Source organism: Pezoporus flaviventris, unplaced genomic scaffold (genome assembly GCF_033815535.1).
Source record: "Pezoporus flaviventris isolate CSIRO_AGI_PZ_B2104156 unplaced genomic scaffold, CSIRO_AGI_Pfla_v1 ptg000041l, whole genome shotgun sequence".
Taxonomy (NCBI): domain Eukaryota; kingdom Metazoa; phylum Chordata; class Aves; order Psittaciformes; family Psittacidae; genus Pezoporus; species Pezoporus flaviventris.
Genome location: NW_026892589.1, coordinates 4,866,972 through 4,881,551, shown reverse-complemented (window position 1 = coordinate 4,881,551; position 14,580 = coordinate 4,866,972). Strand labels below are relative to the sequence as shown.

At 44.2% G+C, this 14,580-nt stretch overlaps 1 protein-coding gene across 1 annotated transcript in view; it reads right to left on the bottom strand.

Moving 5' to 3' along the window:
* Nucleotides 1-11,310, bottom strand: part of BCR (BCR activator of RhoGEF and GTPase) — a 100,041-nt gene extending 88,731 nt beyond the window's left edge. The window contains exon 1 of the mRNA XM_061465948.1: nucleotides 9,410-11,310. Coding sequence (XP_061321932.1) covers nucleotides 9,410-10,922 — 1,513 coding nt within the window. The 5' untranslated portion in view covers nucleotides 10,923-11,310. The remainder of the gene's footprint in view (nucleotides 1-9,409) is intronic.
* Between the last annotated feature and the right edge of the window lie 3,270 nt (nucleotides 11,311-14,580).

Genomic DNA, 14,580 nt, shown 5'->3' with positions numbered 1-14,580 from the left:
ATGCTTTTTTCCTCTTTGCAATTCAGATTTCACTCATCAGCTTTTTATCAAAGAAAAACAAGAAAAGTAAAGCAAAAAGCAGACTGTGAGATCTGCTGCTCTCCACTGCAGTCACTAATGCACCTAAACAAGGCATCTTTACTCACAGCTAAGCACTGGGCTTGGTATGCACCACAATTAGGCTTAGACAGGAGAACTGCAATATAAGTTTACTATAGGACAGTCTATGCTCGCTAAACCACAAATTCAAGTAAGTAATTCGTACAATTAGCAAAGACAAATACATTAATCCCAATACCAGGATTTCCTCAAGGACAATGATAGAACATTGCCAGATTGAGGCATTACTATGTTTTCTCAGTGATGACACTGATTTCATCCTTACCAGATGGAGAGGTCCAATAACCACCTCAGGAGAATGTAAAGCAAAAGTACACAAGACACCCAGGGAAGAGAGCTCCTACACTCAAACACTGAAACTAGAAGGATTCAAACAAAGGAGGCAGCATGCAGAAGAGGTGAAGGGCAAGGACGGGGGCAACACACAGAAATCTTCCAGCAGTAATCAACTCACTTTCTCAGCCTGTTATTTTCTGAACCATCACATGGTAATGTCAGTGCAGACCACTATACAAAAATTTCAAGAGCAGAAAAAGGTTTGCAAGAAGCAAAAATAAAGATTGCTATGAACTGAGGCAGCTGGATGCTCACAGTCAGAGACATGCTTTTCTGTGCCTTGGCTCATACTAAGCACCATAATCTAATCTCTTTTGGGAAACCCTGAGCCCAGCCAGGCTGACAAGCCATTACCATCTTCCTAGGCAACATCATACCGTGCTATGTAATTGCAGACTGCAGCAGATACAGTTCTCTCTGTTTGTATGCTACACCTCCCCAGTGACAACAGACCAATCACATTTACTTTTTAGCAGCTCAGACACATCGGATGCTCCAGGGAATGACGTATTTTTCTTCAGAACAGATTATTCTAGGAAGCTGCTGGCCCACTTTAAAAGAACACACAGATGTGACTGTAGGTAACTGAGGGCTTTGATGGCGATTTTTGTGGCCTTGTGTGTGGATTGGCTTTTTCTCATTTTTTAAACCACCCCAACAACTACAGCCTGCTCCAGCCTCACCCAGATTGTGGGTTCAAAACGGGCACTGCTTTTGCAGCCAAGGGAGTATATAATTTCTGATAACATAATAGCTAGCACACATCCCTTCAGAGAAGTAGCTGCATTTCAGTGTTGAGCATAACATATTCTAAAGTTCTTAAAAAGAAGTAAACAGACATAGTAAGCCAAGGCTCAGTGCACTTCACAGATCAAGCACAGATCACAAACAACAGAGGAGCTGCAAAGTCCAGCCACACATGTTGCTTACTATTAAGTAACTACTACAAAAGCTGGCTCCCTAGATTTCACAGACCAACCTGCAGATAATTTGGGGCTTTTGGATACTTCAGAATGAGACCTAATCTGTACAGAAGCTTCAAAAGAGGACTGGGGGGGGGGGGGGGGGGGTATATATTATTTTTAAAAGAAGGAGGATTGTGGTGGATTTATTCTCCCTAGAAGAGAATTCTTCCCTCCACAAAACAGACAAAAATTAAAAGTGACAAGGATTGGTAAATGACTGCAAATAACAAAATAACAGAAGATAACAACTATGAAAAGACCTACCAAGCCAAAAGGAAAAATTCAATAGTATAAACCAGCAGACTAAACTTTACTAATTTCCTACAGGGCAATCACTGGGGAGTCACACGCACATACTCCTCATGTATTCATGATCAACCACCTCAGCTCCAGCTGCCATGTTTGGGCAGAGCTTTCTCTGAAAGAGAGATTCCAATTACATTTGCAATAATGCAATTACTGCATCAGCCATAACCTGGTTAAGAAAGGGTCTGAGATGCACCATTTGGGCAGTTGGGAAGAAGACAAAAGGGAAACATGCTTTTGTTATGTTAGTAACAGGAAATTTGCAAACCACAATCAGATTTTATGACAGAAATACACCACACTAGCCCTACACTGGCAGTTTTACTGTATAAAGCTGTCCTGGGTTCAGCAGTAGCAGTCATTTTTTTCCTTCTTGGTAGCTGGTACAGTGCAGTGTTTTGACTTTCAGCTTGGGAACAGAACTGATAACAATGATGTTTTGGTTTGGCCAAGGACTTTGTGAGCCTCATGCTCTGCCAGGGAGGAGAGGAAGCCAGGAGGAAGCAGAGACAGGACACCTCACCCAAGCTAGCCAAAGAGGTATTCCATACCACAGCACGTCATGCCCAGGATGTAACTGGGAGTTAGCTGGAAGGGCTGGTAGACTGCAGAGTAGGAGGAGGCATGGGTTGGTGCTTGGTTGGGCTGCGGGGGCGAGTTATCGGTTGGCTGGTGGTGAGATGTTGTATTCTCTTCCCTTGTTATTTCCTTTATCATTGTTATCATTGGTGGTAGCAGTAGTGATTTGTGTTAAACCTTAGTTACTAAACTGTTTTTATCTCAACCCATGGGAGTTGCATTCTTTTCGATTCTCCTCTCCATCCCTCCGGGAGTAGGGGGAGGGAAAGAAGGGGGGGAGTGAGTGAACAAGTTACCTGACTGGGTTTAAACCTCGACAAAAGCCCATACAGTACAACTCAAAACAAGCTTAGAGAAGTTACGTATTTTAGAATTGCCTCAGCAGTAAGACAGACCAACATGCAAGGATTTACTTACAGTTTATGGTTACTTTCACATCACATGTATTTTAAATATATGATCAGGAAAGCAGCCCATTTTCTTGACAGTGAGTTGGCCAAACCCTGCTGAGTAACTGAAGACACTCAAATTGTTGGTCTGAAAGCACCCCATTCACATGCAGTTCACCCAAACTAACCCATGCCAGCATTTCTGTTGTCACTTGCAGCCTACCCCTCTCTCTGCACAGCAAAGTTGCCATTCAGCCTGTACCAGAACACCATTTCTTTTCATACATGCACCAGCAAGAGATTACAAAAGCCAATGACATTTCAGCAGGGAAAGAGCAGGATTGGGTCCTTATTCTTTCCATGCTTATGTGACTCGGCAGAACAAATGAAAGAGGAGACAGTCAAAAAACCCTGCTAGTCTTGGTTTCTCTGGGGGGAAAGTAAGCTCCAGATAACCTGTGCCTCCAATCAACAGTCTGATTTTCAGGAACAGCAATATGCTTCCCTATGGTAATTGAAACAGAGCAATTCTCCTCAAACAGCTTGCAAGTCTCACCTCATTAACCTTTATGGACTGACCTCCAAAATTCCTTGAAACTGAAATACAGATCCCCCTTGCTCTCCACAATTAACTGTTTAGCCTTAAGAGGTTGGGGAGAGAGGGAGAGCATTTGAAAGCAAACTGCTAAATGCACCAGAACCAGAAGATAGAGACCTGTCTCCAGGCTGTCACTGGAGCCCAAACCTTCAAGGGCTTCTGTCTCCTTTGCTGGCCCACCTTTCAGGTAGGCTGAAAAGCCAAACTTGAATTATAAATCACCCTTCCCTCCCCAAACAATTGTTTAAGTCAATGTCATTACCTATAGTGTGCTGCCTAATTCAAATGAACATTTCCTAATCCATACGTGAAGGTTTTTAAGCCATGGTCAGTGCTTATATCCATCTAAAGACACATCCATTTCCTCCCCATGTTTGCCTATTCCTTCACACAGCAATTAGTTTCATTCACCAGCCCAATCCCTCCATTAGTTCCAAAGCCTAACCAATTCTACCATGCTCATCCCCATCCCCAGCTCTTTGCTCTCTTGCTCACCTCTGCTTCCGCAAGAGAAAAACAGCTGAAAAGTTTTCTAATCCAGAGAGGAAGCCAGTGCAAAAAGTACCAAGACTTCTTCTACTACCAAGGTTTTTCTACTCCTTCTTTCTCTTATATTTTGTTCAGCCACCTAGAAAGAAGACCCCACCCTCAAGGAGGCAGTGCACAGGGTCAGGCAGCAAGTCCACAGATGCTCACAGCTCCCCCTGCCACTTCTCAGGACAGGACCAAAATGTTGTGAAAACAGCAACCTCTCCGTGGTTTTCCTCTGAAACCATTTGGTCAGACGCTGACAACTATGAAGCAGAATTGATGCATAGTTCATACACATCTGTCAGTTCAACTGCTTTGGCTATAAACCAGTGCTTTTTCAGTACTTTGAACAGAGTCAGCAAGGACCGTAAGAGCAGCTAACTGAACCACAGACTTAATACTGTAGTTCCACTTGCCTACGCATTTCCTTCTCAAACAAAAGGCATTATCATTTTGGTGTGGCATTCACTGCAATGCTTATGCGCTCTGGCCCCAGCTCTGTGAAATCGGTATGCTGAGATCACCTAGGTCAAATTGTTTTAGCATACAAAACAGCATTCTAGTCTGTGATCATCACCATATGAATGCTGTATGGATATCTATATGGCTCTGTTGCAGTTTCATCCTAGTCTTGAGTTCCTACAAGACCCCCAAACCTTAAGTGTGCACTGGCATTACATTTCACCTGCCCAGCCACAGATCACTTCTGCCTGGTAGGCCCTCACACAGCAATGGAGCTGCACAGAGTGGGCTCATCTCTAGTGCCAGACAGACCTCTTTAGACTGTTGGTAATCTTGAAGGGATGACAAGCAGCTTTCTATCTAGCCCATTACTTGCAGAATTCATAGCTCTCTGTCTACTTATTCCATAGGAAAGACAGACCCACTTTGATCTCTATTGCGGACATTGAAAATGAGCTTTACACAGAGCAGGTGACATCAGCACTCTCCAGGACTTGCCAGCTTCAGACAACTAGTACAAGTTGATTTACCCTCTCTTTTCAAAGGCAGGTGCTTTGTGATTGCAGAAGCACCTGAATGTTGGGGTGCAGAAACTCCATAACCTAGGGTGAACCCAAGGAAAGCAAAACTAAAAACCCTCTGCATACCATTACTTATGGTGGGCCTGAGGTAAAAGTCAGCAACTGTTTGTGGAAGAAGGCACAAAACAAACAGGTCTGCAGAGTCCACTATAGTCACTGAGGCCATAGAGCAGAAGCTCCACAGATTCAACTAAATTCAGGTGGAGGGAAAGAGAAATGTGGCAGAGAAAGAGGGTGAGCTCTTAACTCCCCCAGATTAAGAGGTGAGTGGCAGCACAAGCAGCTTGATAATCTCAAAGACGCTAAATCTCTGGAAAGCAAGGGGGGTGGCACTTAAACAGCATCTTGTCATCAGTGCTCCCAGGAAATCCACTGATCATCACAGCAAAGGATTAACATGTTTAAGAAGTAATAGCAAAATGAACAAACATCAGAGAAAATTCTTGCCCCAGTGTAATGCACAAACAGTGTAAGGCAGGACCTGTGGCCAGCAGTCCTTAAATTAACAAATGAGCTGCACATGAGGAAAATCCCTACATTTCAGATCCTCAGAAGGAAGATTCACTACACAGTGGACTGAAGTCTGCCTCAGTTGCTCAAAGGAAAGTTGTATTTCTAAAAAGCAGCAACAGGACTAGCATAGCGCCTCATGAATTATCTTTGTACCAGTGAAACATTGCAAAGCGCTTTTCAAACTGCATCTTGTAAAATCCACAGGATACAACAGTGGGTTAAAGTAGTACAGAATGAAGAAACTTGTCCAAGATCTCAGAACATGCAAGCAACTCAGGAACAGACCCTTGCAGAAACTGGGACAGAACAATGTCCTTACATGATGATGTACTGCATGATTTCTTGGGCTTTAAATTCATTTCTGTCAAGGATTACCTTAAAGGCAGGAAATTCAGCTGCTTGCCTATCTGGTCAAACATTTAAGCCACACTGAAACTGAAGAATCTACAGCTCTAAGTAAGTCTGCACTTTAAAATGGCATTCTGGTCAGCTGAGGTAACAGCAATTTGAGTTTTGCAGTTCACATGCAGAGATAAATTCCAGTACTCCTTCCTCTGTCTACATCAAACTCACCAATAACATAGAGAACACATCATGCTTTTCAAAAAGGGAGCACTCCCACATTTAGTAGAGGCTAAAATAAGTAAAACTTATGGAATTAAATGACACATATCCCAAACTGACCTTATTTTAAGCACAGTGTTTTTTGGTAGCTTTCTAGAGGGAGAGCCTGAAAGAACTCTGGAAAGCACTATCAAGTCCTCTCAAATGAACAGAAGTGACTACTGGGGCACCTTTAAGGAAGCAGCTTTGCAGGTAAACATGATCTAGGTGGACTCCTGATAGAGCTTCCATGCTATTAGGCAGATAGATAAACTGGTTTCACACAAAGCTGTTAAGAGAGCATGCCCTGATTTTATGAAGCAAGCTACAAGGCCATGCACAACTCCAAGGAGCAAATCAACTAACAGTTACCAGTTTAAAAACTGACGCCATTGTGAGGCCTCATCACTGCATAACAGCACTGTGCAACTCTCCTCTTGATTACAAGCAGAAATGCACAAGAGGTGGCTTCTCTAGCGTCTGTCTCTGCAACCAGTGTTGAACAGAGTGTTGACAGAAATCTAACTAAATCTTGTTCTTCCTCCACAGCCATTGTAAAAATAGTCAAGCTTCATGCAGAGTTCAGACATGATCTTTATTAATTATTATTCTCACTACAGGAAATTAGTGATACATAATTAATCCTAACAGGTATCTTTAACTGGGCTTCATTAAGTACATTTAATAGTTATCACCAGACCTTAGCCCTGAAGCTCTCATTCTGCTCCTTGGAAGAAACTGAATGCCTGCTACCTCACTCTGATGTAAGGTTTTTGATAACCCATCTCCACGAACCCAGGTTCACATTTTTGGCCTGATCCCACTCACTTGTATTAGGTGACTTCCTCTAACCCTTTTTGGTAACATGGAAGTAGGAAATTATCACTTGCCTGTGAACTCAGGAAAGAATTTGGACTAAACAGCCTGTGTCCACTGGCCAACATCAAGCTGCATTGGGACGACAGATCCAGACAAATTCATATTGCACCCATCCACACCACACTCAGTGTTATTGTGGCCAGTCATGAAAAGCAAAGCCAGCAACATATAAAAATCTGAATGCACAAAGAAGACCAATACTATTGAACAAGCCCCACTTGCAGCTAACTAACATTAAGGCTGGCCAGAACCTGCTGTGATTCAAACCTGCACTCTCTGCTCAAGCAAAACTTGAGGGAAGCCTGGCAAGACCCTAACTGAACCACAGGGGCAGGAAAAGCTGTCTGGATCCGGGACCTGCTTTCATAGCACATGGTGACAGAGAACAGCCCGCATCAGACCATGTGAGTTGGGAATGGTATCCAGGAGTTAATCACACAGTGAACTCTTGTGCCTTTTGCTTGTTTTATGAAAAAGTGATTCTACCAACTAGTTTCAAATCAAAATTTTTCCTAATCAGGAAAGAAAGAAAATTCATGTCATATGATGCTCAGTAGGAATTAATCAGAAACACAGTCCTGAAAGCGTAAGCCTTTTTAGTTAAGCAAAAAGTTGCCACCAGCTAATGTGCAAGACAGTAATGATTAGCCATCTGGTGAAAGTTCCTGCTAAGCTTGCCATCTTACCCACTATGCTGAGGAAAGCAGAAGGTGGATCAATTACATTCTGTCCCTGCCTGCAATTGTGTGGTCATCCTTAGGAACAAGACACAAAGCTTTCCAATGCAACCAGGAATTCTAACTGTTCTGACTTTTCAGCAGCCTTTTTTTTTTATGGCTGCATCACACCTATATTATTTAAAATAAAAATCACCTATTGCCTTTCTGAAAGCTGAATTTATACTCAAAGCTTATCGACCTTCGTTATTTTTGCCCCTTTGTTTCCTTCTGCAAAAATTGCAGCTGCCAGGAGGCTTCCCAGTCATCTAAAGAGCATCTGTAAACAAGAGAAGAGACAGATGGCTGCAGCTCAGTTTAAACCAGCACAAGATCCAGCCGCTCCCCTGCATCACAAGTACTGCCCATAAGATACAAGATATATGCACAGAACCAAACAGGAATGCAGCAGTCCCAGACAGAAAACAACTATGTATATACAATCTGATTAGGAAGAAGTCATTGTGAAGACAGGCTGCTGAGGTTTCATGTACAGTGAGCATCCACTATAACTGTACAGCCTTCCAAACATACAATGGGATGTAAGGATGGAGGGGGGGGCAGGGAAGAGGTCTCCATCATTGCTCTCAAAAGTATTGCTGGAAAAAAACAAACAAACAAACCACAAAAAAAAACAACAACAAACAGGGAAAGTAAAACCAGGCATCTCCTTCCAGCAAAGTCCTCTTCTGAGAGCTAACAGACCAGACTCACACAGCCTGAGAAAGCGGGATCTCTAATAGACCTCCCAATTCACCTATTATTCAGGAATTCAGTCACACTGACAAATCACGTTAACCCCTTACTAAAATGACAGATTCAAAGGGACAAAGAAAGAATCTATCTATCTACGAGACAGAAAACTCACTTCTAGAAGTCCATCAAAACAATCATGCTTTTATTTTTTTTTCCTGGATTTGACTGGTTTTCATTGCATTGGACACACAGTGTTTTCCACTGCACTGGAGAATTCTGGTGTTAGCACAAGATCCTATTTACATTATGTGCCTTGCTAAATAAATCTGGATGACCACATAGATTTACCGAATGTATCTGAATCAACAGAGTTCACTGTTTGCCTCTTCCACCAACTATAAACCACTGTGATTCTCCAGACACACCTGCACAGCTCATGGGTTCAAACACTGCCCATTCTTCTTCAAAGAAAGATTTTGACTCTGTTGAAATTAAATTAACAGCTCTCCCCCAGGGCCTCCTGATATTCCAAGTTCTTCCTTCACTTAGTGACAGCAGAAAGCTTCAAGAACAGGGTTGCGCAATCATTACCTCCAATCAGCTCTAATTGAAGGATGACATGAGACAGAGGGAGAAATGAGCATTCCAATTAATACAGACAGGAAAAAACATGATTGTGGGAACAGAAGCATTATTGGTAAAGCTCCAGCAAAACCCTCAGGTTGTAGCATGTTGGCACACTGTCACCTCTGAGATAGTTTAACTACTCAGTGCAAGGATACAAGGAAGGGAACAACCTGGTAGTGAATGTTGCACAGTTCTGGGCCCTTTTTACCTCAGTGTTCACAGTGAAACTTGAAAGAACTGATTAACATGGGACTCCACTGATACTCTCAAAGAAGCCTGAATCAACCCTTCTGGGAATCCAATCTGCATTCCTGCAGTCTGATGGGTGCTTCTGCAGGACCTTCCCAAAATAGGACAACCACAACACAAACTTCTCACATTAAACAGTTGCCCCCTTAGAGCAATTCACCAAGGGTCACTTAAAAAACCTCTCCCATTCACCTCCACCATGCTATTTTCCACTCCATTTCAAACCATTTATAAGACTAAACAAAAAGCTGGTACCCACCTGTATCCCCATGGAAGCAGCTGTCCTGGTGACATCTCCCAGAAGGCAAATCTCCATCACTTGGCCAGATCTGTCCTGTTTTTCGTACGCCCACAATAGTAGCCTCAGACACAATGACCTGCTGCTGCCTGTGCCGTTTCTGAGACTGGGGGGTTGGTGGACTGCTACTGTCAAAGGACTGCTGAGAGTTTTGCGAGGGGGAACGGCTTTTGTCCCGATACATGCGATAAGTGGTGGGGCTGGGGGAGACATGGCTGGACTGCCCTGAGGAGAAGTCTTCCTCACTGGAGGTGAGGTTCTCATTAGAGCTACAATCTGGAGTATATCCTCCTCCAATATCTTCAAAACTCCGGGGGGAATAAGATCTCCTGGGCCACGTGAGATGTTTTTCCTGATCAGTTGTGCCCTGATTTCGCAGAATAGGACCTTTTCCTTCTCCTTCCCCCATCATTCCACCAACATAGATACTTTGATAGGGCTGAAAGTCCATGGGCTGCCAAGGTGAGCGGTTGCTGCCATTGGCATTAATCAAGTTATCTTTGAGAAACCTGGGGTTCAGTTCAGCATCCTCATATTCTCCATCATAACCAAAGCTGCTCTCCGAGGACCTTCCCCTATAAGCAGGCCTCTGGAACTCGGTGAAGCTGGGTACCATGTTAGAAGGGAGGGAGTGCAAAGACTTTTTGCGTTCCATTTGCATGGCTTGGCTACCAAGGGAGCTTATTTTATCAGAGACATCTTTATCGTTGACCTTTACTAGACCCTTCTCATGATGATACTCCATGTTCACGTAAAAGGGCTTTTCAACAACATCCTTGTTATCTCCAGAAGAATGCGAATTGACCTTTTTAATCCTCTCAAAATTGGACCTTAGGGCTGCCACACTGGTGCTGTTCCCTCTCTCCTTAGAGATAGGTTCAAATGATGCCTCCTTCTCAGCAGATCCCACTAGCCTGCGAGTGGAAGCCGATCTGTGTTTTGAAGGAGAGCCATCTGTATCACAGCGATTCTCCATATCTTCTACAACTCTCTTCAGTTTCTCTTCACCATAGTACTTACACCTGTCCTGCTCTCCCTCTGCATGATGGGGGCTGTCCAAAGGCGACAGGTCTGACCCATCACTCTGGGTAGACAACTTCCGCAGAGAGGGTATCCTCGGTTTGAACTTTTCCTCCCCGTGGTGTGACTTGCTTTTTTCATATTCATCTTGGTCAGCAGACTGGTGTTGCAGGTCTTGGATCTGCTGCTCTGCACCCCCTTCAGGCAACTGAGAAACACGTTTAAAACCCCATCGCTGTCTATCATAGCTTTTTTTCTCCTTTGCCAAAAGAGTCTGCAGGTAAATCATGCGGAACCTCTCCTTGTTGACCTCCATCTCCAGTCTCCGGATAGATGCTTTGCACATCTCCAGCTCCTGTTCAATGTCTCCCACAGATTTCAGCTCCATTTTAGGAGGCTCAGAGTCTGCAAATTGTGCTTTCCAAGCCTCCACAAACCCCACAGGGTCCACCATTTTGCATACAGGAGTATGTGGAGAACACGGGAAGGAGGCTAGAGAGAGATAACTGGAGAGAAGAAACCAACCGGATCTCACATGTAGAGGCAGAAACAGCTCCGGCAGGGTCAACTCAACGCGTCTCTTTCACGGTCCATGCAGGGAAACCGGGAGGCAAACAGCAATCCTCGCAGCAGTCTCTCCTCCCCGTCTCCTTGCAGCTTTTGCCGGCCCGTGCCCCTCCGTATACTCGCTACTCTCTCCCCGGCATGCCTGATCCTTTGCTAACGTACAACAATGCTCCCACCCCGGCGATCCCAGAAGCACTTCAAAGTGGGTGGACAAAGGAGCAGGCTCAGGGCGGGGGAAGGAAGGTAAATATCTTCCCCCCAGCCACCCACCCACCTCCTGCCGCTGCCGTCCGGGCGCGGTGCTCAGCGCAGCCACGCTGGGGAGTCCTCTGCTCCGTCCTCCCCTCGCCAGCCCCCGTGTTGTGCTTTCTCTTTCTCTCCTCCTTTCCCCCTGCCCCTTTCCCTGTCTCCTCCTCCCGGCTATTGTGCTGTGCTCCGGGCGCACACGCTCTCCGGAACCCCCGCGCTGAGCGCCGAGCCGGCGGCGCGTCCCGCGGCCAACTCCGCCGCTACCCCTCTGTGCCCGGGCGCCCCGCGGCCCCCCGAGAACCCTCTCGGCTCGGCTGCTGACGGGACGACAGCGGCTGCCCGCGGCTGCCCATTGCGCGGCCCAGCTCTATCGGCGGCGCCCCGAATCGCAGCGCTGCGGAAGGGGAGGAGAGGGAAGAGCCCGGCGCAGCGGCTGACACGGAGCTGGGGCCTCTTAAAGGGGCAGCCCGGCCCGGGAGCAGGAGGCCGTGCCCTCGGGACCCCCCTGAATTGCGGGGCCCGGCCCTGCGCCCTTCCCCACGGATGCCGGGGAGACAAAGGCAGAGAGCTGTACATGTTGTCCCTGTGCCTGCGGCCGCGGGCTCGAGCATCCCCACATAGCTATACCTAAGGCTGGGCAAGAACACAGCATGCACACAGGGATGTGTGCACAGGGGTGTATCCATTCTTGTCCACACATCCATATATTATGTGTAACACCAGCACGTTTCTACTCTGTCTTGTGTTCACAGCAACACTCTCCCCCAGGCACTGATGCAGCTCACCTTCAAAGGTCACGTTTCCCCCACTAATGTAAGTCCTGTTTAGTAGCAGGCTTGTCATTCCTTCAGTCCTTTCTTCCTTGCCAATAAATGACAAGCTGGATGTCTGAGATGGGCAACTGGTACTCCAAAATCACCATGATATTAACAATACAGGATGGTTTGTGCCTTTTTTTCACGCATTTTCTCACTTTTTGTCCAGTATATTATCCTAGCCCAAACAATTTGTCCCACAAATGAGGTGTGAGTCCTACACCTCAGCTCTGGCCGAAGGGTGGCAGATGATTTAAACAAGTCTGCCTGCTGAGTATCTCTCCTGAAATGACAGTACAGCCCTTCATCCTTTTCATGTACTAATTCAACCTCTGAAAAAGTGGTAATAATTACACCTGAAGTTCCATCTCCCTATTTGGATGATAGTGGACAGTGCGCTATATACACCTCATATCCCCATAAACTTGCTTCTTTCATGTCTATGGTGAAGTATATCTTTTCTGGAATGTGTTACTAAAAAGGAAGGTGGGACATAGCCCCAGCAAGAATAAATAAAATCCCATAAGAATGAAAAGCAGAAGCCCACATGAGCAGTTGTCTTACCTTTGAGACATGTAATGTTTCAGAACCCATCAATCAGTTTTTCTCTTCATGCTTTTTTATATGCCAAACAAAATATTTCTGGGTGTTTTCAGACCTATCACAAATGGCTCATCATATATCCAGTCTTGGGTTCATCCCTCTTGGATTCTATTTTCTGGTTTTAATCTCTTTTCCTGCACATGATTCCTCAGCTTTTAACACATAAGAGGCATTGGCTGACCTATATGGAAAAGAGATTATAATCTAATTCATAATAAAATCTGTATGTTTAGTAAAAACCTCTATAAATCTTTCAAGAAAACTTAGTTTTTCACAGAAATAAAATTAATTGGCTTTTCACCATGGATATTGTCTGCTATTTGTTTGCCTTAGTGCCAGTTTGAACATTAAACAGCTGTACCCTCTTTATCTGCTGAGATACTGCAACATCAGAAATTTCAGTTGGAATCAAAGGGATCACTGATTTTCTGTTGAATGCTTTATGCATTCAACAGAGTGTTATTTTAATAGGAGACAAAATTTCATTAAGACTATAGTAGTAAACACACATCTGTGGTTTGAGACTGAGAATCCTGTGATGAGGAGCCTAAGCTACAAGGAAGAGTGCCCAGCACATACCCTCTGCCGGCCTTCAAGAGACTGCAAAGCCCTTCTCAGTCGAATCGCAAGTAGTACTACAGTGACTATCGAGCTCCCTCTTGTGGGTAAGAGGAGCCAATCGGCTGAGTCTTAAAATCTCTTGAGCTGTCACTTACAAACTTTCTTCAGCATGTTCCCACACGAGAGAAACAGAGATTTTGTAAGTAATAAACCAAAATCAACCAACCAAACAAAACCAAAAGGTAGAACATAAGATGAGTCTTTTTAAAGAAAAACAAAACATAATTTCTGATTAATCTGTGGCTGAAATTGAGAAACCACATTTTTGGAGCACAAAGTGGTAGAGTTTGATAAGGCCGGTAAGTCTTGGGATGTCCAATCTGACCTATAACATTCTATAAACCTAGAGAAATTGGAACTCTCCTTCTTAGAATTCAGAGACTGGCAATCTCTTGCTGCCAGAACAAACTGCTGGCCAAAAACATGAGAAACTGAGCAACCATCTCTACTACCAAATGCAGATTCTGCTATAACTTCAACTTGCCAAAGACTTCATTCTAACTCATATACTCAGAGGATGCAATACATAGCATTCATTCACCAGTGCATTATATTGTACTCCACAGACCAACCTCTAATTAATGAAAACCCAAAAAGACACAGGGGGACAGATTTATTAATGAGGAATGGATTCCAGTCATACCACAACAGGATGAGCCTGAACTGGAAACAAACAGGATTAAGAAAGATGTGAATCAAATGACCTGTAAGAACAAAAAATATTAATATTAATATTAATATTAATATAATGGTTGAATAATCACTCAAAAGGCAGAAACAACATCATTAAAAAGGCCTTTGTAATAAGAAATTAATTTTGCCCATCAGGTAACTTTCTTAAATGGCTTTTGATCCATTACCAGTTGTTTTGCTCAGATATCTGCATACTTACTTCAACAGGAATTCAGTAACACATTAGCTTCTACTTATTGTTCAAGAAACAGCACATTAGTACTTCTTTTGGGAAACTGATTACTACAATTGCTCGGTAGCATTGCTTCAGACTGCCTCCAAATTTCACTTCTCCAATTCCTCACCTGCAACTTTCACAAAAGGAAGCTGGCACTACAACTTTGACACAACCACTGTGAGGTCTTCAACTAGTACAAAAAACACAGTTTAGCCTACTTGTGTTTAGAGTTAATACAGTTGTTCCAGCATTGTTTCCCACAATATTAAGGCATCCTCAAAGCCAATTAAATTGCTGATAGAATGGATTAACATGCATACATAAAACATAGACTAGATAGAAACATC